Source organism: Juglans microcarpa x Juglans regia, chromosome 7S (genome assembly GCF_004785595.1).
Source record: "Juglans microcarpa x Juglans regia isolate MS1-56 chromosome 7S, Jm3101_v1.0, whole genome shotgun sequence".
NCBI classification, from domain to species: domain Eukaryota; kingdom Viridiplantae; phylum Streptophyta; class Magnoliopsida; order Fagales; family Juglandaceae; genus Juglans; species Juglans microcarpa x Juglans regia.
In genome coordinates this window covers 5,652,744-5,678,827 of record NC_054607.1, presented here as the reverse complement: position 1 = coordinate 5,678,827, position 26,084 = coordinate 5,652,744, and the positions used below count along the sequence as shown (strand labels likewise).

The 26,084-nt window shown below is 36.4% G+C and overlaps 2 protein-coding genes across 4 annotated transcripts in view; one reads left to right on the top strand and one right to left on the bottom strand.

Annotated features, from left to right (window-relative positions):
* The first annotated feature begins 13,547 nt into the window (after positions 1–13,547).
* Positions 13,548–26,084, top strand: part of LOC121240488 (uncharacterized protein At5g39865-like) — a 30,339-nt gene continuing 17,802 nt past the window's right edge. Inside the window, exon 1 of the mRNA XM_041137947.1 lies at positions 13,548–14,873. Coding sequence (XP_040993881.1) covers positions 14,036–14,827 — 792 coding nt within the window. The 5' untranslated portion in view covers positions 13,548–14,035 and the 3' untranslated portion in view covers positions 14,828–14,873. The remainder of the gene's footprint in view (positions 14,874–26,084) is intronic.
* Positions 15,974–22,650, bottom strand: LOC121240486 (ubiquitin-activating enzyme E1 1-like). 3 transcript variants are annotated; one of them, XM_041137945.1, is made up of 7 exons: positions 22,474–22,650; positions 21,852–22,237; positions 20,871–21,088; positions 18,587–19,381; positions 17,476–18,344; positions 16,929–17,361; positions 15,974–16,735 (listed from the first exon to the last, which is right to left on the bottom strand). In XM_041137945.1, exons 2-7 carry the CDS (start codon positions 22,219–22,221, stop codon positions 16,139–16,141), a joined length of 3,282 nt encoding a protein of 1,093 aa, XP_040993879.1. In that variant the 5' UTR covers positions 22,222–22,237; positions 22,474–22,650; the 3' UTR covers positions 15,974–16,138. The 3 variants fall into 3 exon arrangements, with proteins under 3 accessions (XP_040993879.1, XP_040993878.1, XP_040993877.1); XM_041137944.1 differs by having other exon boundaries at positions 21,852–22,234; XM_041137943.1 differs by lacking the exon at positions 22,474–22,650 and having other exon boundaries at positions 21,852–22,433.

Here is a 26,084-nt window from a genome sequence, read left to right as displayed (position 1 = left end):
TCAGGATGAGTGTTATAGAGTAAAAAATAAGATGAAGAGTTGTGTAATGTATAAGATAGAAGCATGTATATTAAATAAACTGTATGCAGAAATGCATTGGGCCAAAAATGGAATGGGATAGAGGAGTGTGCAAGGAAGACAAGGCCTGTGTCGACAATGTGACAGTGTTTTCATTCAACGATGTCGTTTTGCATGTGAGTTTAATGACATGTAATCCTATGGATATACCACACAAGTTTAAGTAGTTAGAAAATGGCCGAAATTCTTCCCCCCCCCCCCAATTGAATTCGAATTGCTTTATTTTTATGTTAAATTAAAGTTTAATATTGGTTTTAAATTTAACAAATGTATCGAAGGCTTGAGACTTTTTAAAGGAAATAACCAAGTGTACTGAGAATAGTCTACTACAAATGTAATATAAAATCTGTAATTATCAGTAGACACATGAAGGGAAGGACCCCATAAATACAAGAAAATAAGCTGAAAATGGATAGTAGATTTATGTAATCGTTTGTAAGCAGGAAATCTATGATATTTTGCCTGTGCACAAGCATTACAAAAAAGAATTATAGTATTCTCATAGGGAAGATTATGATGCTGAAGGATAGATTGCACAAGCTTGAGAGAGGGGTGGCCAAGTCTATTGTGCCATAAAGGAACCGAGAGATGAGTGTTGAGAGCAGATGGAGATGAAGCCGATTGTGGTGGGATGGAGTAGAGGTGGTTACTGATTGTCCCTTGAAGAAGAAGCTTCCTCGATTTGCATTCCTTAACAGAAAAATAGTCAGCAAAAAATTGAAAGAAAGCATCATTATCAATGCAGAATTGTCGTACTGATAGAAGGTTCTTTTGAAAAGAAGGAACACAAAGCATGTTATTGAGTATAAATTTAGATGAAGAAGATGAGAAAGAGGTTGAACCCAAGTGTGAGATAGGCACTGTGGAGCCATTGACTCGGTCTCAAATGTGCTTCCAGGTGTAGAAGTGTCAAGTTGTATCAAGGATAAGTCCAGGATCATATTCCACAGGGACAAAGGATTATCAAAGCATTGTGAAATTTAATTGGAAAGTATGATGATGTATGAGAAATGTGAAGAAGTAAAATGAGGTATAAAACTCTTTCTTTTTTTGTTTTTTATGTATGTATAAACAATGAGCAAAAAGGATTTTAATATATTTCTTTGAAAATGATTTAAGAAGATAAAAAAATATATATGAATTTAATTCCCGTAAAAATTAAATCAAAACTGAAATTAAAATTTCTAATCAAAAAGGCAAATTAACAAACACTTGAGTTAGGTATGGAACTCTCCTTGTTTCGGTTTCTAGAATATTTTCTCGATTAACAATCTAGTCAAGGCATTGATAAAACGAAGATAAAAAGTTATGCTCAAGTTTTTACAATATTTTCCTAAGGGATTCACAACTTTACTAACTAAACGCACATTAACAATCAACTGAGAGAAGCCTTGATAATTTTCAAGCATTTGTTGTGCCTTACGTCAACAACAAATCAAGCGCAAGAGCCGCACTGTATTTTCAATTCAAATCTAACTAGCAACAAGTGAAATTAATATTCATCAACAAAATATTGCATTAAACTAGAATCCAAAACAAGTCAAGTCTCATTCCACAACCCAAGCTTCAGAAATTAGCTACACATGATATTTCTAACAGTAAAAATTAATCTAAATAAAGTCATCACAAAATCTGAGAGCAAAATAAACCCAAATGAATTAAACCCTAGAATGCATAGATTAGCTTTTCCAAGAAAACGCTTGGCCAAAATGACCAAGAAAAACATAGATCCAAACCGTGAAAACCCACTGTCCGAAAAGAACCAAAAATAAAAACAACTGAAAATCAATACTAATGTGCTGAAGAAGAGACCAGAAAAATAAAAGTAAACTCAACCAATGCTATCCAAAAAAAAAAATTGAAAAAGGGAGGAGAACAAAAAGAACTGCCAAAAAAACCCCAAACATAAAACCAGCAAAATAAAAATAATGAGAAGAAGCTTTCCCCATTTTTCCTTTTTCCTTTTTCCTTTTGTGTCTCTCCTTCAACATTTGTGCGTTCCACTCCCAAATCCCCACTGTTGCAGGTCGGCATGCTCATTTTATTCGCTCCACTTCACTCGCGCACGTCCCACTTCATCAGCGCAGCAGCTCCATTTCACTCCAGCTACAGAATGCGTTCCTCTCCTACTGCACGTTCATTCCCAAAAAGCAGCCATCAGACCACGTGGTCTTCCCTTAGGCCTTAGTTTAATCTTCACTCTTCAAGTCTAGAGTCCCTCACGGACTTCACTCTCCAAACTCTCCAATGGGCCAAGATTGTACATGGGCCTCCTTGAGACCATTTATCATAAGCTAAAAAGCCGCCTGAACAATTGCAACATGCAAAAGAGTATTATCTTATTAAAATAATCATTTCACATGCCAAAACCCAATTAACTCATATTATCTTATTAATACTCTTATTTTAATAACTAAAACTCATTTAACCCAAGATATTAAGAGTATTAATAAAGCATAATTGACCATTTATCAGCCATCACCAACACGAAGCTGCTTACCACCACGATACTCATTAGCATGCAAATTGAGGTTACTCAGATCATTAGTTATATGGTTGGTTGCAATGGTGTCTGGATACCAGTTTATGTCCAAGGGATAACTTGAAGAAAAGAAGTTTGCAGTCATGGGTGAGGTAGTAGTATAGGCTTGATTGATAAAGGCAAGTGAGTGTCGAGTGGCCCCATTGATTGTAGACCTGACAAACCAAACTTTGGTCAGTAGGTGAAAAGGAATTGCTACCATTGTTTCTTGTGTAACTGCTGCGACCCCCGAGTAGAACAACCACCATTACGACCTCAATAGAAGTTGCAACCACCACCACGAGGCCCTCAGCCAAGTGAGTTAGCAGGAGATTTTGCTGTATAATTTACAAAATGTTCCATAGGAAAGGTGCTCACGTCAGAATGGCGAAGCAACCTTGCTTCATGGGCCAATAAGTGCCTGAGCAGCTCCTCATGAGAAATAGGTTCAAGGTTAGTGGAGATGGAAGTAACAATAGCATCATAATCAGAGCCAAGGCCGACAAGAATATAAGGAACAAATTCTACAAGTGATAAGGGACGACCAGCTGCTGCCATGGTGTCAACAAGAGTTTTAGCTTTGTGAAAGTAAGATGAAATGGGGTCTGAACCTTTCTTAAGGTAGGCTAATTGAAGCTGAGTTTGTAGAAGACGGGTTTGGGAAACTAAGGTTGATTCAAGAGAGAGCCATACAACTCTAGCAGAGGTACATCCAACAACATGTGCTATGAGTGGCTCAGAAAGAGAGGAGATAAGGGCGGACATGCTTAATTGATCTTGTTGATGCCAAAGGTCGTGGGCTAGATTTGGAGTGTTATCATCGAGTTTTGGTTTTGGTGGAGGGCAAGAGCCATCAACATACTTATACAAACATTGGCCACGAAGGTAAGGAACCAATTGAACCTTCCATAACAAGTAGTTATCGGGGGTGAGCTTGACAGAGATTGTATGAGAAATATTGGGTTGAGGGAGGGTGGGAGAATAAGAGGAATCAAGCGAGGAAGCCATGGACGTTTAGTCCTTTAGAGCTCTGGTACCATGTTACAATAAAGAATTTGTGTGACTTTCATTACTTGAAAAATTGTTATTACATGAGATCCTTTTATACAAATAGGTTACAATGAATGGAATATTCTAGAGCTAATGCTACAAATTCATTTGCAGAGGTAGAGAGGCACGATGCATGCACTGCACATTTGTTGCTGAGTTTGTTACATGGAATTGCTGAAGTCCTTGTGTTGTGAAGGTCTTTGCAAGGGAAACTTTGTCCTTAACAAATTCTCATAGTCGATAATCAAAATTAAAAGCCTAACCCAAGATTGCGTAAGGCTTAGAGGCTTTCAGGAATTTGAATTATTGATTCGTATATGATATTGTCTGAATGACTAAAAAAAAAAAAAGAAAATGGTCTTGAAGGCAATCAAATCCCTAGAGTTTTACTAATTTTTTTTAAAATATAAAAAAAAATTAATTTTGTGACAGCAACATTAACTGTATAGAGTTCACAACAATGTCTTTAAACATTTTTTTACATTTTATTTCTCTGTTCATATTTATCCCAACTAATTCTTTGGACACACAAACTGACATTTTACATTTGAGTTATACTAGATATTGAAAATTTTGTACACTCATTTTGAAAAATAGTAACTAAACTCTAAACATTTTCTTTTAAAACAAGTGAAGTCTATGATTAAAAAATTAATTTTTTTATAGATAAATTACAAATTTATTGTTTTTCAAAAACAAAAGCAAATTTAGACACCCTAATATTTTCTAAACAAAACTTTTATGTGCAGTTATCTTTACATTCTTTTTGTGAACATGATTGAATCCAAATTAAACCAACCAATTTAAGTAGGTAAAGAATACACATTTGTTTTGTAAATAGCAAAACTTTCTAATAGTAGGCAGAAGCACAGTGGATCCTTTAATGTCAGTATAATGACGTCAACAATAAAGATAAGAAAAGACAATGGTAATTTGATTCAACCAAGAAGGCCAACAACAGTTGGATAAAAAAAAAAATCCGTGCTAAGGGAAGTTGAAACACACAGGTTTCCTCTTGAGTCTGGAGAATTCTAGCAAGGTGGAAGAACTCCTTCACTTTCAGTGGAAGGTGCCTTTGCCTAAAGCAAGACTAACTAGTGTTTCCTATTTTGTTACTAAGTATTAAACAAGCTTGGTGAGAGTGCTTCTAGATACTACATTGCTGAAGAATTATCAAAATTGTGGAATAAATTCTCTCTAACTGAGGAGGAAATGTATGAGATAGTAATTACGGGTTCGGAAGTAAAAGAGACTATGGAAAGAGGGAAACTATGTCTAGTGGGGAAGGTGATAGCTGACAAGAGGACTAACAAAGATGTTTTTAAAAACACGATGCTTACGGTGTTGAAATTCTGTGTTGGTATCAAAATAATTGAAGTGGGAGAAAACCTTTATGTCTTTAAATTTCAATCTGAGACTGATTTAAATAGAATATGGAGGGACAACCTTGGTTGTTTGACATGAATCCGGTGTGCTTAAAAACTTTTGATGGCTTCACTCCTTCGACAGAATTGGGCTTTACTCATATCACTTTGTGGATTCAAATTCACAACTTACCTTTGGGATGCATGACTAAGAAAGTTGAAACAATGATTGGATCCTTTATTGGTATAGTTTTAGAGGTTGAAGCAGATTATAATGAAAATTGTTGGGGCAAATGGGTTAGAGCTCTCATAGAAGTAGACTTGATGAAAATTTTGGCAAGAGGAAAGGTTGTGGAAGTGTTAGGCCATAGAGGCTTTGTACAATTTAAATATGAAAGGCTCCCTAGATTTTGTTTTACCTGTGAGGTTATTAAGCATGGTCTATCTGGATGTGCTGGTCAGAACATTCAACTAGAATTGACTAAAGAGACTAGTACTCAATAGTATGGGTCATGGTTAAGGGTTCCTAGCACAACAACAGGTTCTAGTTATGGTAGTACTTCAAGGCATCTAAATGCAAGTATTTCTAAGTATGGGAGGTTTGAAGGGCAGGATAATAGTAATAGGACCCTCAATCAATCTGTCGAAAGTCTTGTGGTAGAAGGAGGGAAGTTGATGTTGCAGAATATAACAAAAGAAGACACAAAAGAAAGCAAGGTGGGAAATCAAGAAATAAGTGTTTTACCTTTGTTAACTTTGGAAGTAGAACCAAAAGAATTATCAAGGCACAAACCAAATGATTCATTGGACCAATCAGAGCTGAAATCAACAGCTGTCATAGAAAGCACTTCTCAGGATGAAAGGCATGTGCTATTGCAAGATCAATATACTACTAGCATACCACAGATTGCTCCTGAATCCAGTAGCAATAAATGGAAGAGGAGGGCAAGGGGACAAAACAATATTGAATTCATACCTTCTTCTCATTATGCTACAAGGAAAAGGAAGAATGAAGAAGATAATGTTCTGTTTGCTATGGAAAATAATCAAAAGGCTAGGGGTAAAAACAGGCAATGGCATCTGATTTGGATATATTGGCGGAGGCTGTTAACTAGCCCCGCCGGGAGAAATGAGGCTCCTAAGTTGAAACTGCTGAGAGCTTGGAAACTCTCGATCAGTTAGAGACCTTAGCCATTTGGTTGAGGTTCACAAGCCTAACATTTTGTTTCTTATAGAAACAAAAATGCATAAAAAACAATTAGATGCTATAAAACAAAGGTTGGGTTTTAATTGTATGTTTTCAGTTGAAGGAGTTGGTAAAGGTGGAGGACTGGCTTTGTTTTAGGAAGAGGACGTCAAGCTCAGAATTAATACTTACTCACATAGGCATATAAATTCATGGGTGGATCAGAAAAAGTCATCTTGGATGCTAACTTGCTTTTATGGAAATCCTGAAACTGAAAAAAAGCAGGAATGTTGGAGTATATTGAGACATCTTAAACTTCTTAATCCAAAAAGATGGCTTCGCATAGGAAATTTTAATGAGATATTACATCACAGTGAGAAGTATGGAAGGCTAGAAGGGATGAAAAACAAATGGAAAATTTCATAAATGTGTTACAATTCGGCAACCTAAAGGATCTGGGGTTCATCAAAGGCAAGTACACGTGGTCTAATCTAAAAAATGACCATTATTTTACTAAAGAAAAGCTAGATAGAGCCACAGCCACTTTTGAGTGGTGTGAAGAATTTGGTAGAGGAGAGGTCCAAGTACTGGCTTCCTCTACATCAGATCAATGCCCTATCTTACTGTTAGTAGGTCAAAAGAATGAATGGTCAAGAAAAACATCTTTTGTGTGCAGATATGAAGACAGGTGGTCACTTTTTACAGATTGTGAGGAAGTTATTGGCAAGGTTTAGCGTCAATCTGGAATCAATAATGCAGGACTAACAACTGTCAAGAGGAAATTTGCTTGAAGACTTTAAAACAATGGAGTTACAGAAAAGAATTTCAGTCTAGAGCCAATTTAGTTCAAAAAACAAGTATATTGCAAGATTTGCAACAGTCTGCTATAGCAGATTCAATGCAGCAACTCAAAGGTCTACAAATGAAAATTGATGACCTGCTTGAAAGGGATCATATGAAGTGGAAACAAATGGCTAAAGTAACATTGCTACAATAGGGAGACAGAAACACAAAATACTACCACTTATGTGCAAGTCAAAAAAGGAAGATGAATACTATCTCTAAGGTAATTGATGACACTAGGAATACCTTTTCAGAACCCAAACAGGTTGGGGAAGCTTTTACAAAATACTATAGAAGGTTATTTGCAACCTCAAAACCTTGTAATATGGAAGCTTCTCTCAATGCAATTGCTAAAAAGGTTACTCAGCAGATGAATGAGGTTCTTGTATCACCTTTCACAAGAAAGGAGATTAAGGAGGCTATCTTCCAAATGGGCCCACACAAAGCACCTGGTCCAGATAGGTATGGGGCCTGTTTCTATCAGAAATATTGGTCTGTAGTGGGAGATGAGGTAACTGATGCAATTCTGCCTTTTTTAAATTTTGACCAGGACATGGAACCTATCAACTTTACATATCTAGTGATGATTCCAAAATGCAATAATCCAGTGAACATTACTGAATATAGATCCATAAGTCTTTGTAATGTTCTATACAAGATTATCACTAAATTGTTGGCCAATCGACTAAAATAGATTCTTCCCTCTATTATTTTCCAAAATCGATGTGGCGTTGTTACAGGAAGGCTAATATCTGATAACATATTGGTTGCCTATGAAACTCTTCATACAATGAGAACTAAGATACATGGATGAAAGGGTTATATGGCATTGAAATTAGATATGAACAAGACTTATGATCAAATAGAATGGAATTTTCTCAAAGAAGGCATGTTAAAAATGGGGTTTGATACAAAGTGGACTGATCTAATTCTGAGATGCATAACATCCTATTTCTTTTCTGTCCTACTCAATGGGGTTCCTCAAGAGGTTTTCAAGCCTACAAGGGGACTTAGACAAGGCTGCCCATGATCACCCTTTTTATTCATTATTTGTTCTGAGATGTTAACAATAAACCTTCAGATGGCAGAACAAAGAGGGTTAATTTTAGGGGTTCCATTAGCAAATGGACATATTAGAATTAGTCATTTGTTGTTTACTGATGATAGCCTATTATTTTGTAGAGCAAATTTGAATGAATGGGTGTCCTTAAATCAAATCCTCAAATGTTATGAGCAGGCTTCAGAGTAAAGACTTAATAGGAAGAAGACTTCTTTGTTTTGCAGCAACAATACCAAGCAAGTTACAAAGGACTACATCATGCAAGTAGCTGGACTGAGAGCATCATCTAATATGGAAAAGTATTTGGGGCTACCATCTATTATAGGAAGGTCAAAAATCAGAGCTTTCCAAAGCATTGTCGAAAAGGTGAGCAAAAAGATTGAGAATTGGAAAACTAAGTTTACATCACAAGCTAGCAAGGACATTTTGATTAAAGCAGTTATTCAGGCCATCCCAACATATAGTATGAGTGTGTTCCAATTACCAAAACTCCTATGCAACAAGCTTAACTCAATGATGGCTAATTTTTGGTGGGGTTTTCAAGATAAATCAACTAAACTTCATTGGAAAGGTTGGGACAGCTTGAGCAATAGTAAATCAAATGGTGGACTTGGATTTAGAGATTTACTCAGTTTCAATTCTGCTTTCTTGGCAAAACAAGTTTGGAATATGCTTACTAATCCTACCACTCTTGCAGCAAGAATTCTCAAGGCCATTTACTTTCCTAATACTTCTATTTTACAAGCTAGAATTGGATCAAGGACTTCCTTCACATGGAGAAGTATTTGCTCAGCCATCAATATAGTTAAGGAAGGTATAATTTGGAGAATGGGCAATGAGGAAAATATAATGGTTTGGAAAACAAGTGGATGCCAACTAAGGGATCAGGCTTTATTCAGACTCCTGTGAAGATATTACCAGCAATGCTAAGCGAGCTAACTTGATTGATCCTCAATCTGGGTGGTGGAATTTACAGCTACTTAAAGATATTTTTTGGGAAGATGGGGTGAAAGAAATTATAAAACTACATGTTACACAGACTAATGCAGAGGATAAGTTGGTCTAGAAACATACTGTAAATGATAGTTTTTCAGTTAATAGTGCCTATCATCTTTGTAATCAAATGCATGATCACAATAAAGGGGAATCCTCATCAAAGGGAGAGGATTGTGAATTGTGGAAACAGATATGGCAAATGTAAACCATAAATCCAATGAAAGTTTTCATGTGGCGTGCATGAAATGATGCTCTACCTACTAGGTTGAATTTATACAAAAGGAAAATTCTCACAGACCCTTTATGTCCAATTTGCAAGCAAATAGAAGAAACATCAGGCCACATTTTATGGACTTGTCCATCTACATAGGATGTATAGCTTCTAGACAGTAGGCAGCTTCAAAAAGCTTCAGTTACTGAGGAAGACTTCGGCTGGATTTTCATGCAAATACTTCAAAGAATTGGCAAGTCAGATATTAGTCTATTTGTAGTGATTGCAAGATCACTATGAACTAGAAGAAATAAAATGTTATTTAAGGACAACTTTCTACCTCTATCAATATTGTTTAATTGAGCTATAGAGGCACATAAATAGTATCAACAAATTCAAAGAAGGCAGGTCAGCTCAAGACTAGTTTCTAACCAACAGGTCAGCACACTATGGGAAGCTCCACTTGCAAATTGGATCAAAATTAACTGGGACATAGCAGTTAGAGAAACATGTAACAGAATTGGTGTGGGAATGGCTTTTCGAGATAGTGGAGGTGAAATACTGGCTACTTTGATGCAGCCACTGTGTTTTTGTTCACAACCTACTATAGCAAAAGCAAGAATATTAGTATTTGCTACAATTTTGTATACAAAGCTAGGACTCAATGCAGGTTGTGAAGGCAATGAGACAACACACACAGAACCATGGGTTGCTGAGTTGCCTAGTGCAAGATGTCAAGACCATCTTGGCCGATACAAACTAGGCTATCAAACATGTCAAGAGGGATGCAAATAGAGTGGCACATCGATTGGCACAACAAGTTATTATTTTGAGTACCGAAATGATAAACATTGATAACATCAACCCATGTATTGAGCCTCTAGTTATGGCTGAATATAATAGATTTAGTATAGGGACTCATGTAATGGTTGAAAGCCATAGTACAGTTTAATACAATGAAGTACCAACTTCTCAACAACAACAAAAAAAACTGTTGGATAAAAAACAAAAAAGATTGCAGATTGCAGCCGTAATAAAAGTAAGGAAAATCGTAGCCTCTGTGCCTACTACACGTCACTATTCACTATTCATATTTTTTATTTTTTTATAATTAAAAAAGCGAGTATTAATACATTTATATATTTTGTTAATATTTTTTAAATGATTAGGAATGTTTAAAAAATGTTTAAAAGAAAAAAAAAAATATGGAGTGCACATTTGGAGTATATTTAGAGTGCACATTTGGTGTATACCATAACATTATCCTAAAAGTAAAGAGTCCAATTCTCTTGCTAGCTACTCCAACTCTCTTTTATGCAAAAGAGAAATGATCTATACGAATTTCAAATAAGCAAGTCTCGCGCCATCTTTTAGAGAAACAGTCATAAAACATCTTTCCTCATCTTGTGTAAATCACTCCTCAAGAGTCAAGTGTTTAATATCAAGAGCACACAGATCTGGTAATCTACTGAGTGCATATTACTTATTCAAGTCGTCTCTTCTTTTACCTTAAACTAGAAAAGCATGGGTCTCTAATTAGGAAGAGAAAGATCTACTGAACTTAAGAGCTTTAGTAGTGGACTCAATTTAGTCAAATTTTGGCCAAAGTTTAGCTAGGTTGTACAAAAATCTACTATAATGGACTCAATAAATTAGTAGTAATTTTAGCCCAAGATTTAGTCACTGGCAATGGGCTGGCTAAATATTATTTTCATCATAAACAATTATCTTTCCACTACCTGCTATTCCTCCCGCAAAAGTAGAAAAGATAAAGAAAAAATCATCTTACTCCCGCGCAAGAAAAGAAAGACGAAGGAACAACAACTTCAATTAATGTGCTTTATGCCAAGAGTTGAGAAAGACGAAGGAACATCAGCTTTAGACGAAGGAACAGCAATCGTTGACATCTCCCACAATTGAAAGAATATGACTGTTGTAAAAAAAAAAAAAATACCGATAGAAAATTATATCCGTTAGGAATAATATGAATGTTAGAAAATTAATATGTACTTTTTTAATAACTAATAAATATTCAAATAATTAAAATAAATGAAAAGGTTAAAATCAATACTTCAATAGAATAATGATAGATTTTGAGAGTCTATTATTCGGTGTTGTTGGAAAATAGCTAGCTAAATTTATAAAAGTGAATTCTCTAGCCAAATTTTAACCAAACTTTGTTGAGTCCACTACTAATGCTCGATTCCACAAGAATTTGGCACCTGAAACTAATGAGCTCAATACAGAGAATTTTAAGTTATTGGAAGATAAACTATTATTCTTTTAGATGGATGCATGCCACGTTTTTTTTCCCTGAATGTGAAAGATTGGGTTTGGTGGGAAAATATGCAAATTTGGTGAGTTGTAAACAATTGAAAAGTCACCATTTGCAACTGCATATATGATTGTTTGAGGAATGCATAGTTGGATAGCAGCCATAGATTGAGCTACATCAACGATTTATGGAGGGAGGCAAAGATGGAATCTTTGTAGGGCTTCGAATTGTCCACTGCTGCTGTAGCATTATAACCATTAATGTTACTGTTATAAATTAAATTAATTGTACGATTAGAGACTTATAATGGGATTTTAGAGGAAAGGTAGCCTGCCTTCTAATGTCCTGGTAGTACTAGGGAGATTCTTCATGGGATGAGCAAGAAACAACCTCTTTATGATTGTTTTGAGTTCTCATAGGATGGCTCAAGTCTTTTATTAACACACTTAATATACCACTTTACTTGTGTGAAAGGTGCTAGACTTTAAACTTTACCAAGAAATTACTCAAGGAACTAGGCATTTATTGGTCAAAGTCCAGTGATCTAGCCAAGACTTTTAATATTATTGAGCAGAAATTATATTTACAGTCTTAAAATATATAAATTTCACTCATTCTTTTTAAAAAAATAGATAAATTTGAGATCATATAAAAATAATAATTTTTTTAATGATAAATCTTATTTTTTTAAAAAAAATGGGCAGAAATTACGTATTTAATTTGAATCTAACATTGTCAAAAGGCCTATAACTTTATTCGCATAACTCTCAAATTTAAAAAAAGAGGTTGAAATTCGAAATTACCAATAAAAAAAAAAAAAACACCGTTGAATGTATCGTTACTCTACAAAAAGCAACAAAAATAACATTGCAGCTCCGGCCAGATGTCATGTGCAGGTCAACTAACATCCTGAGCCAATCTGTAATCCCAATAGAAGTTAGACTTTGTGAGTAGTGAGACACGCAGATTTTGACAGCGCTCAACTTAGACTCATAGGTGTCGACAGAGAAATATAACAATTGTGGTTCACACACATGAATGAATAATAAGATGCCAGACCTCTTCTATGTTCAATCAATCAGTCGAGCATGTGTATTTTATCACCATTTTAGTGTTTTTTTTACTCTTCAGTGCCTCCCTGTTAAACTTTCAGGATCCACCCACTTCGACTTTAACCTTTTAACTTTCGGAAATAGACAACTTATTCAGAACTACCACCCACGCCTTGTCTCATCCTCCTACAGTAATCATACATTAAAATGGTCCAAGAATACACATTTTGCAGCTCCCTCTCTCTCTCTCTCTCTCTCTCTCTCTCTCTTCCTTTTTCTTCACCTTTATTCTTTAATCTTCTTGCCATGGAGCTTAGGATGCCTAATTTGTTTTCCGTGTGGTAGTGAAAGCAGGTGAAAAGGGTTGAATACAGAAGTCAATGAGCCATTGATGGGAAGTTAGAAACCATCACATCCTCCATCCAATTTATGACCTGCGTGAATATAATAACAATCTGTCACATACAGGAGGAGCCCGAGCCCGAGCAGAATTGCAACTGAAGTACGAAGAATTGTGATTCAAGTTTGCCAAAAACAGAGATACTCACGAGTCACTTCCTTTTTCTTCATTTCACCATGAAAATGCACTTCCCTTGGGTTTGTTTGCTTTAAATTCACTAGTCTATGACCAGAGACCATTTTAATTTGGGTTGTTTTAAGGCATTTAAACCTATAAGATAGTTCTGCCAATGCAATAACAGCAGCATTGCACTTTCCTGCCAGCAGCAGCAAGCATTGCAGATATATTATGTCCTCATTGAAGACCAATGCAAATATATATAGATATATATAAATTATATCATGAGCCCCTCTCATAGGTAACATACAAAACTCTGCATTGACCTGGTCCAAATCCAACCCAAAAAAGAAACCCAACAAAAAAGAAATGAAAAAATAAAGAAGAAAAGAAGAATCCATGGTAATTTTAGGGTAAATCATCCCATCCATACACTAAACAGTAAACAGGACATGTCATCTATAATTAGGCTCAAATCATCCCATGCATCTGTGTAATCACAGCCTCTCTCACCCTTTTTCTCTCGTAAAACCCATTAAAGCGAAAACACAAAGACAACGTCAACTACCTTAACCAACCGACTTAGCCCCCAAACCTCCTCCCTAACCCTTTCCTTTCCCCCCACAATCTCAATTCTCACAGCTCAAAGGAAAATATATAAACGGATAAATAAATAAGGGAGAAAAGATTGAGCTTCCATTTCCAAACCCTGCAAGCCCAACCTTGCTTTCCTCCTCCTATCATCAAATCCTTCGCTTTTAAGCAGCAATCAAAACAGAAACGCAAACCCATTTTCTGTGTCTATTTTGTTTTTGTTTCGTTTCCCGGTTCGTTTCTCTTTGTTTCGAGGTCTTCGAATCCGAATTCCGATCCCTACCCTCGATGAGGCGGCAGTTGGGCAAATCAACCGTTCGGATTCACAACACGTCATCTCCGCCCACCCTCTTCTCTTTCAAGGACGTCCAAGAGCTCTGCGCCGAGGAGCCCCCTCAACACACCGCCAAGAAACCGTCTATATTCCACCGGGTACGAGTCGCCAACTCGATCATCCGTGCCTGGTCAACTCGCCCACCGACTCACCCACCCGCAGACTCACCCGAGTCCAGTCCAAATGTAGCCGCCGTCTCGGACCAATCGGGCAGCGACCCACTTGCGACAACGCAATCCAAACCGTCGATTCGGATCCCCGGCACCGAGAAGCGCATTGTGGTGTACTTCACGAGCCTCCGGGTAGTGAGGTCCACGTTCGAGGATTGCAGGGCCGTACAATCCATTCTACGTGGGTTTCGTGTCTCGCTCGACGAAAGAGATCTCTCCATGGACTCGGCGTTCCTAACCGAGCTGCAGGAGATCCTGGGCGGTCAAAACAAAAGCAAGTTAAGCTTGCCGAGGGTTTTCATTGGTGGGAGGTACGTGGGCGGGGCGGAAGAGATTCGGCAGCTGCACGAGGCTGGAGAGCTCAAGAAGCTTGTGGAAGGCTTGCCCGCAGCGGAACCGGGCGTGTGTGACTCGTGCGGCGGCTACAGATTCATTCTGTGCGGCGAGTGTTACGGTAGCCATAAACTGTTCACGGAAAAAAGCGGGTTCAAGAGCTGTACGTCGTGCAACGAGAACGGTATGATCAGGTGCCCTTCTTGTCACTCCGCGCCTCTCTCAGCCGTCCGATTAGACTAAAAGTAGATTTTTATTTTTACTTTTTACTTTTTACTTTTTACTTTTTCGAAAAAAAAGGTTTTGGATAAGTTAATGTTGTAGCTTTATTACGTTATAAAGTTTATTTGGGAGCGTGAACATAGGATGTGCCACTGCCACTTTCCTAAAAGAACAGAAAAATAATAACATTCTTCAGCTAAATTCATTCTATCAAAATTATGGCATCTTATTCTTACCTTTGTTTTTTCATCAGCTTAACCTTGCTAGGTGCAAACGGTTTAACGCACTGTATTAACATGACTTTTTTTATTAAAAAGAAAAATTTTAAGAAAAGAAAAAGTCATCTATTTTATAAAAATTATTTTGGATATCTTACGTATCATTATCGCTGCATGCTTTAGTGCCCCAATTCGCTTGTAAAAAGATTTTTCACTTGTAAAACTCAATTTTATCATTTTTGTGCTTCCAATCAGAATGGGACTTTCGGCAATTCTCACGAGGTCCAGGGGAGAGAGACCATATGAGAAAACAAGAGGTTACAAGGGGATTTGAGATGGACCATTAATTAGGTCCCAAACCATATGGTTAGATATGGTGACTGCAATAGTTCTTACCCTTTTTTGTAAAAGAAAAATACTTTAATTAATAAATAAATTTCCAAATTAACATAACTTGATATAAATATAATTCGTTAAATTGTAAACCTATTTTTATTATAAAATAACTATAACATATAATGTCAAAACATATCAATTTATAAATTTATTTTTGTAAATAAATCGTTGGGTGAATGATTGCTTCGGAGAATGCTGCAAAAGCCCTACATCACCCAGCCTATCAGGATGGTTCATCCCATCCTCTCCTAGTCGTGTTTAAAAAGGCATTTCACAATCATCAAGAGATATTGAAGAATTCATTGACAAAGTCCGACCATCATAATTAATTACTTTTACGATGGATTTAGAAAGAGCAGTAATGCCTTTCGAGTCACGAAATTATTCAACCCTGTAAGGAAGGAAGACCGGCAATGATAATGATATGGGAACACGATTCAAGCAAGAGCAACCACAGATACGAAATTTTGAGAGTACCTTCCTAGACATTGATGGTAAAAATAGAAATACCACTGGAATAAAGCAATCATAGGGAAAATTATTACAGCACATGGAATCAAAGTTACTCCCGACTTTATATATAAAATGTTGGTGAAAAATATCCATTTTCGTGTTCTCCTGTGTTAAATTAACAGTAGAGCCAAAGACAGGCATAAAAATATAGAGTTCTCAGCCTAAATTCACAATCCAATAGACTCGGCTTATCGGGAACAAGAACCTAACCGAAGTAAATGGATACTTGAGGGATGTCAACATCATTGTCCTCATCGTCTTCGCAAGCCACAACAACATCCAGGTGCCGACGGTATGTAGGTAGGTCTACCTTGGCCACTTCCCTTGCCAGATCCACCAATTTCTTGTCCATTCGATCTTTGTGCCGAGGGAACATACTGTTATAAAGCAGGCAACTTCCGCATGAAATGCTATAGGCATTCAACCCTTTCTCCTTGAGCCATTGGATGAGTTCCCTCAAAGTAGGGTTGCCTTTCAGGATCCACCTGTCCCATACAGTCCAACTCAAGTTCTCGTGTTTGATAACCTTGGGTGGAAGTGGCTCGGCAATGGAGAATAAAGGCAGTGCAAGGTTGGCAAACGTGTTCCGATAGTCCTCCACTTTGTGCCCTCCATCCAAAACCTTGTAGAGCTCCAGGCAGACAAGACCTGTGGCCATCGCAGTGGATGTTGCAATCGCAGGAATGATCCTTCCAGCAATAAACTTGGCTTTCAACTTGTCAACTTCCGGAATGCTGTAATTTCGTGCCCTCATGTTCGCAAGGCCAGCGATCAGGTCCATATGGAAGTTTGTATCATCATCCTAGACATTTATGGGATCAAATTCATGAAAATCAGAAAGCTGATTCAAATATTAGTTAGCAGAAGATTTCAGAGCAAACCATTACAGACTAATTTTAGATTAACAACAGATCAATCTAGGGGCAGGTGACAAGAGACAAGCATGGGAATAGTGCTAAAAATCGAATGAAAGAGATGGACGGTAGAAGGTATACCTTCTCAAACTGAATTGGTTTCATCCTAAATTCTGGTGCCAGGTACTTCTGGCATTGCTTTAACTTCATAATCAGTTCAGCAATGACTGCCGAATCATCTATGGAACCTGTAGACATACTGGTAGCCTTCTCATCTGTTACAATTTTCACATCTTTCTTGGGCTGAAATTCTGGGACCATCACTTTATCAACAGCTTCAGCCATCTTCTTAGGGTTCTTGACCCAGTCAGGAATTGGGATACCAAATGTCTCTGCACGTAGAATGGATCCTGCCATAACAAAATGGAGGTGACTAGGATCAGCAGCTGAGAACTGCAGCGGACGAGGGAACCGCTTAGGTGCGGACCAGAATGGAGCCCCAGTACTGGTTGCAGCATCCTCAGGGAAAGTATAAATCAACTGCTTCACACGGTTGGCAAAATAATCTTCAAACCTGAGTGAATTAAAAGACAATATCATTCTATTGAAGGGATAAACAAACATTTCTATCACAGCTTTTACAGAAGGAAAATGAAAAGCTACTAAAAGAACTATTCAAGGAGCATACTTCAAACGAGCCCAGGTAATGCAGTCCTGGAATGTCTCACATCGTTCAGTTTCAAGGCACTCCAGCACACGCTCCAAGTTATCCCGGGCCTGAGCATCACCTGCATTTATCATTGCAGTGCTATATTCACTTGGGTTGGATAAATAGGCATTCACTTCTGCTGGTGTTTTCTCAAGCAAACCCTCAAATTCAGATCGAGCCCATGTCAAGCAGTGGTCAATGTTGTGTGGAAATGAATGTACAGTGCACATAGGGGCTTGTTTCTCAGGAGGGTCTCTTGAGGCGCCATAGTTTTCTGTGAGATGAGGGATGACCATCTGAGTGTTGCATTTGGCACCAAGAGTTCCTGACTCAAGAAGTGGCTTTTGGAAATATAAGCATCTCTGATCAACATACAATCTGGCATTCACATTGTCTAGAGCGTTAATGACAACACTCAAATTCTCCCAGAAAGTATCATCAAATACATTCTCAGTTTCAGGACCAACTCGATTCTGCAAGGCTTCAATGTTGAAACGAGGGTTTATTGATGTAGCAGCAGAAGCAGCAACTGTGGATTTGGCCTGACCAATGTTCCAATCACGGAAGAGGAACTGCCTGCTGAGGTTACTCTTCTCAATCACATCATCATCGGTAATTGTAAGCTTCCCCTCATTGCCACATGAAACTCCCATCAAAGCTACATTCTTTAAGAACTCACAGCCTAGGGCACCAGATCCAACAATAAACACTTTGGCATCCTCCAGTTTCTTCTGAAGCTTAGAACCGAAGACAGAAATCTGAGCATCATAACGACTATTTAATGGTCTAAAATCAATAGAATCCACCGGCTCTGTAGGAAGGGACTCCACCGAGTCAAAGTAGAAGAACTGTAAAAACAAGTAAACCAACATTACATTATGAGAACAGCAATCAAGATAAGATATAAACTAACTCTCACCCCTCAAAAAGTGGTCAAGATCATATTGCAACCAAGAATAAACGATTAGAGACTATAACATCAAAAGCCTAGGTCAGAGGCCAGATAGAAAGGCTCCTTCAGGCATAATTTCAATATTAGAAAGCTTAACCAACTATCCAGAACATGATATAAGAAAAAATCAGTGGTAACCTGGAAAAGTGGATGGAACTTCCCAGAACATGCTTTCACAACCTCTTGTCCCACAATACCACCAAACATTGCAGCCATGGGATTCAGTACCGCCTTTGCACCAAAGGCAAAATGCCTGAGAAGTTTTGGATTAATATCTTCCTGTCTACCATCTCCCAAGCTCTCATTAATGTTCGTGACAATAGATATAAGTTTCTGAGCATCCTCTTCTGAACCAGCAACAGGGAACCGCCCCAACTCAGACACAAACTTATCCAGTGCTTGGAATGCCAAGTGCAGGAGAGGTGGGCGATCAAACTTGGAGAAATCACTGAGAAGAAAATCACCAGGCTCGGTTAGCGCTTCTCTCAATGGCTTGAAGTTCAACACCTTGGGCTGCTTCACCTGTGTAACAATACCACCCTTCACATAAGCTCCGTAATTTGTAGTATCCTCTTCGAGGGTGAATGAATAAGCCCTTGCATTTTTAATCTTCCTTGGTTTCCCGTCATTCAATTCTGTCATTCCGTGAACTTCCGAGAATACAACAAGATCCCCATCCTGAAACTCAAGCCTTTCATCGTCGACACAGGATACGAGGGCAGGATTGTCATTACTGATTGATGCAATTATACCTGTGTGTGGTTCCTCTCCATCAACATCAATAATAGTAAACTCAGGTCCAAAGTCACAAAACACAGAACCAAAAAGGCCTCTGACTTCAGTTTTGATGAATGCAATAGGAGGTTGATGATTATGACAGTAATCATTGAACTCAATGGCTTTCTCAAAACTGATATCAGTGAAGACCACAGCCTGCATCACCAAAGAATAAACATTAGCTTATCCAATCCAATAATCACGATACAAACACAAACCAGTGCATTGACACACACACACACACACACACACACACAGCAAATCTATCGTTGTATAAAAAAAAAATCAGCTTATATTCAGATAAAACAATCAAGATTTGAATTACGCTGCTGCAACCCCAAAACATCACCAGTATAGAGTTACTGCAAAACAAGCAAGCACTTCCTATCCTATTCGCAAGCATTTTATCCTGCTCCATGCTTTAAACAAACAATTTCCCTTTTCCAGTTCTTTCTGGTTGAGGATGGTGGGTTGCAATCAAATGGTGTAATGGAAGAAGGCAAATAAAATCATATTCCGCTAGTTCTGAAGAAACACAAGTCTCTGGTTACAGCATTACAGATGTTTCTAACTCTACATCTCCATAACATTGTTAAGAAATTCAGATTAACGGGAATATGATATATCATCATTATATTAAATGCAGAGATAAGGCCAAACTGACCCTAGAGCAAACTTTTTATGGACATTTGAGGAGTCTTCATCAGAAGTTCATCAAATAAAAAATTATATTCTAATCATTTACTCTTTACAGTTTCAAGTAAATTACTAGATTTAGAAACTACAATTTCAGTAATATCCATACTAAATTAGCTACTTAGGTGCTAGCTTATGTGCGAAAAATGAAAACCAGATTGGAACTTATAAAGAACACCGATTCAAAGATTTAGAAATTTGTTCCTCATCATTATTCGAATCCCTTATTCAACCAATTTGTGATATCAACTCAACTAGGAAGTAGAACCATAGCAACTACTAAAAATGGAAATTCACCATATGACAACTTACTCTTAAAACCCTAACTACAAATGAAAATATGATGAATATCTAGCAACAACAATAATTTAACCAACGCGATACCAAACGAAATCTAAACTCAATTTGCTATCATTAGGATAATATCCAATAAGTGAAACCTATCGTCAAGACAATATCTAATAATTGAAACCTAGAGAATTCCAATGAAATAAGAAATAGTAGAAGAAAGCTAGGGGGTGGCCCAATGAGAAGTGCTACAGCCACAAAGGAATTATACAAAAGTAATCCCACAAATTGACTTGGCTTTATGTGATCCGTTGGATCTACTTTATAATAAAAGTAACTTTACAACCTGACGAACCGCATCAAGCCACGTTAATTTGTGGGATTACTTTTGTGTTATCCCTTTGTGGTTAAAGTATTTCTCTTTCCTTAATTGTTACCATGTCCTAAATTTTTCATACCTTTATGATAAGTTAAATTGTTCATACCCAAATGGCACCCAAACAAAATCTAAGAACCATTATGCAGAGGTTTGATTTCGAATTGTCTCCAAGAACATCAAGATAGTTAACTTTTTTTGGGCTAAGTTAGAATCAATAAGTTCCATAATGAGATAACTAAACAATCAACAAATCAACAAAAAAAATAAGAGAAACAAAAGTACCTGGAAATCAGAAAGCTGTTCTTTTGTCAAATTTGTTGTTAAGGCACGAACAACCACAGCATTGTTGAGCTCCTGCAACTTTTGGACAGAAGCAAGTGCTCTGTTCTTACCAACATCATCTTCAGAGAAGATGAAATTACTGGAAAAATCCCACAACTCTACCATCCCTTCATCATGCAAGGTCACAGACTTGACACCAGCAAGAATGAGGTTCTTCGCTGCAGCAAACCAACAAAAAAGGAACATTGAACACACCAGCAAGAGTAAGGATCACAGAAGCAACATCAGAATTACTACGCTGGCAAGAACGAGAATCAAGTCACAGCTACATGGACAAGGAAAGAATATGAGGTAAAAGATATCTCTTAGAAATAAAATCAGGGGCCAGAAAAATATAAGAGAGAAAGGGGCAGCAGATGATCCCAACAAATACAGCGTGTACATGACAATAATGTATCAGATGATAGGTACGCTCTTGCATCATTTTCATATAGTTTGGTTCTCTCGGAGAATGAGAAAGAATAAAATGAACAACAAAAACTGTCCACCAACCTCCGAAGCTTTTTTGGCAGAGATGAAAAACCAAAACCAAATATGACAATGTTCAAGTGCAAAGAAGCCAGAGAAGGAAAGAATCGCCAACTGAACTGACATGACTGATACGTGAACGTGTATGCAAAAACTCCAAAATAAATAAACTAATCTAGGACAGTCTAACAACCAGATTATTTCATAATAAACAGCAATCAATACCCATCACTCATGAAACTAGATCATCATAGTGAATATTCAAAATCAATGTGAACCAGACCTTATAAGGAGAATGAAAGACATCTTTTTAACCTTTCCATCGGTGAAAAATGACATTTTTTTTTTTTATAAATGAGATTTATCGTTGAAAAAAGACATCTTGGTTAATAAAAGAGAGAACTGAAAATTATTGACAGAGAAATATATATATATATATATATAAAAATATACCAATCTCGGCGCCAAGACCCTGCATCCCTGAGACAAGGATGTTGGACGCAAAAAGCCGGCGCATCGTCTCACGGCCATACACCGCGAGCTGGCGGCTGTGGAGATCCTCGTCGATGTCCGTCGAATTGGCATCACCCAAAGCCATGATAGAAGCCTCCTCTTTTTCTTCTTCTTTAACTAAGCTACCGCTACCGTGGTTGTCGCTGCTGTTGCTGTTGCTGTTGCAGTTATTCTCACCACAAACGACGTCGCTACTGATCTTCACCGTTGGATCGGCAGCTTCGAGGATCCGAATCTTCTTTTTCTCGTTGTTGTTATCAGTATCTTCGTGTACAGCCACTCCTTCACAAGCTCGCTTTCTAGGAAGCATATAGTGCAGTAAGCTGCTGAATACGCCAGAAAACCCCATTATCGAAAGAATCACAACAACCAGAAAAGCAATCAAGAACTTGTAAGAACAATTAAGATAGTCTCCAAGCGCGAATCCAATAAAGATCGGAACCAGAAATGAAACGATAAACCCTAAGAACCCTAATTTCAACATGATTCAAAGGCTAAAACTCCACTCAAAGGAGATTAAAGACCTTAATCGTAGAGAGTTAAAAGTAAAAAAGAAACGTACCGATTAGGACGGTGAGGGATGGAAAGAAGAAAGGAATCTAGGAGATGGAGAGGGATGGACGGATTTGTTTTGGTTGGGGTGGAGGATTGTGCTTTTTTTTTTTTTTTTTTTTTAATGTTGTTTGTTGAGCAGAAATAAGAAATGCTTGAGGTGGCTCGTACACGGAATAGAAGCAGAAGGTAGGGCTAGGGGTATTTATAGATGGGCCTTGGGCCTCGTTGAGATCAAATATTTTTTAAATAAATTTTGTTATTCATCAGTTACTATTTATTCACACATCTCAAATAATTTTTTTTTTTTATAAAATGTGTAATGTGTACAGTAAATAATAACTAATAAAAAAAAAAATTCTTTCTAAATATAATAATTGAGTTGTTCTGACTAAAAGTGATAATATTTTTTATTTTAGAAAAATTATTTTTATCATTTTCATACATCATACACCATATTTTTTTCTTTTACTAAATATATAATATATAGATGATGAATAGAAGAATCCAATTAGTTCAAAAAAATTAAAACTAAAAAGTTTTAAAAAAAAAGTATAGTGTGTAGTGCGTGAAGATAATAAATAGCAAAACTTTTTTACTTTATTGACATAATAAAATTTAAATTTCTAAATTTCTTTAACAAAACAAATTTTTTCATATCAATAAAATGGAAGGTATATTTTTACACGCCAACTTTTAAATATAATTTTTCTTAATTAATTTGTTTAAATGACACAATTATTGTACATGTGTATAATAAAAGCTTATTAATTTATTTTCGTACCAATTTATAAATATAATTTTTCTCTTTTATAAATTATATCTAAGTTTTAGAATTTTAGAATATAGAGTGAGATATATACAGTTAATACTATCTTTTTTTTTTAATTTTATATTTGGTTTATTAAAAGGATTTTGTCTCCCTTTTTTCAACTTTAAGGGTATTTTTTTCTTTTTTAATTTTTTAAGGGTAGTTTTGTAAGATATTGGAAATCACATGTAAGTTTGAGAGACTTGTCCAAACTTTGGATTGAAATAATTTATAAGAGTATCGCATTGGGAGAACTTTTTTTTTAAAACTATCCAATATGCATTTACGCGAAACTTATTATCAGGGACTTGTGTATCCCGAAATTAATCAAGATTTTGTTTTGAACATCTTATGTCAATAGATAATAAAAATTGAGTGAGTTTATATATTTGTTATTTTTAAAATTTAAAGAAAAGTGACTAATTATTTCATACGATGGCCTAAAATAGATTTAAAATAAATGCTTTAACCACAAAAATATTATACAAAAATAAATTTATAATTTGATATGATATATTAAATTATAAAGTTACTTTTATTATAAGAATGTTATTACTGTGCCATCCCACTTATACCACTCATTTTACCCAATTGACATGGTGGTGACACGTGACTTACTAAAAAAATAAAAATATATATTCAAAATAAAATGGCATTTGAGAACACAAAAAGATGAATACTGAAACTCTAGATTTCCTCTATCCGTTTTATTTTAATTTTTACGTTAATGGAGTAAAGTGAGCAGTATAAATGAACTGATTTAGTAATATCTTTTTTTATTATAAAACGGATCTAATATAAATGCTACACAATCTCTCAATCTTCATATACCATATTTTTTTAAATTTTAAAATTTTTTAATATTTTTTTAAAAATATTTTGAATTTATTCTTTTAAATTAATTTAATTATTTTATTCATTATTCATATATTAAATATTTGATAAAAGAAAAAATAATAAAAAAAATATAGTGTACGGAGATTGTATAAATATTAAAAAGTTGTGTAGAATTTTTCTTTTGCAAACAAAACAAAGTGAGTCAAACATTCCGGCCCATAACCTGTCAGTGTCGTAACAAAGTCAGTTTCAATTTTCAAATCCGAGTCTTACTGCTCACAATATCTTTATATATAATGCTCGCTTAATATTATTATCAACATCATATCATTTATTTATAATTAATTAGAGTGCTTTTAATATCTTATTCTTTCTCTCATGTCTTTCTTCCTTTCGTTTTTAAGCAATTCCTAAACATATATAGACTCTACACCACTAAATTAGCTCAAAATAAAGTCGACTTCTGCACATAAAAGCATGTATTAAACGCGGAATTGAGATTTTCTCTAATTATCTAATTAAATTATATGATTTATAAGATAGATATAACATATGAGTCTTACGACATTTAATAATACCTAGCAATTTTTTTTCTTTAAGAACCTGTGTGTCGGTTCGCTCCCTTGACAAAGGAATCCTTTTAGCTTTTCTACATGAAGGAACCTGTTCTTCTTGCCCTTTTTTATCTTTACAGTAGTGCTGCAGGGCCACATTAAAGCCAGCAACAATTATTTAATTAAAAAAGACTAATGAACCAGGGAACATTGATTTTTTTTTTGAGTGGGTCGGTGGGTTTCCAACTCCAGACTTTCTTTTTAGAGATTAAGAATTACGCCAATCAGACTAAAGGCTTTGGCTGGAAAACATTAAGTTAAGCCATTGCTTTCTAGTCACTCTTTTGACGTGCGTGCATATTAAAGGACAACAATTGAAGTTGGATTACTATGTATCCATAACTATTTAGCTCATGGCTACAAATTTAAGGACATCAATATTGTTAGGTAAAATTAAAGCGATGAAAGATTAGAGCTCACTGTGCTAAGATGGAAGTGAGAAATAAATGACTAGCCAATAGTGTTGTACACCGATAGGTTCGGCGTCAGTTTCGACTCAAAATCGAGACACCATCGATGTCTACCATGGGTCTATTGAACTAGCCGAAACTGTGGGTTTGGGGAGAGAAAACCGATCATATCGGTCTCGATGTGCGTCGGTGCGGTCTTCGATCCATCGTCAGCGTCTTCTATGAAGAAGGAGGACCTGAGGAAGAAAGAAGAAGCGCCGCACCGTCATTGCCATGGAAGAAGAAGAAGGTTGCAGAGAGGAATAAGACACGAGGAAGAAGAAGAGCGGTCGGGGGGAGTTATTAATTCATTTTGAAATGGCACCTTTAAGCCAAACGACGTCATTCTATTATATTTTTTTTACAACTTTCAAGCTCTAAAAAGATATCGTTTCATTCATTTAAGTGAAACGGCCCTGTTTTATATAGATATATTCAAAATATATATATATATAAATAGATCGGATCAGTCGACTCAACGGTTTTCCATGGATTCAAACCGGCATCAAACGGCCGATATCGATTTTTTCTCAATTTCTCTCGATTGCCGATTGGTTCTTTGCCAGTTTGGTGCTCTAACAATCAATCTGATCAGTTAAAGGCTAGTTTCGACTGTTCATGTACACCCTTAGCAGCCAATGATAAGGGATTGGTTAGATATAAAACTAGAATTGAGACATGAAACTGAAGCGACATGACATAAAGTACGGAATTTGACTAGAGGAGGAGGGGTGTTCATTTAGGATGTGATCGACTTATAGAGGAGAATAAAAGAACCAGATAGCTCCTAGACCATTCAAGAGAAATCCATGTGAGCGATCGTAGAGAGCTTGGTGAGGCGGGAGAGCTTCTTTGGATAACGAGATATTTTTAAAATATTTTTAAAATTTTCATAATTTTCTTATCAAAC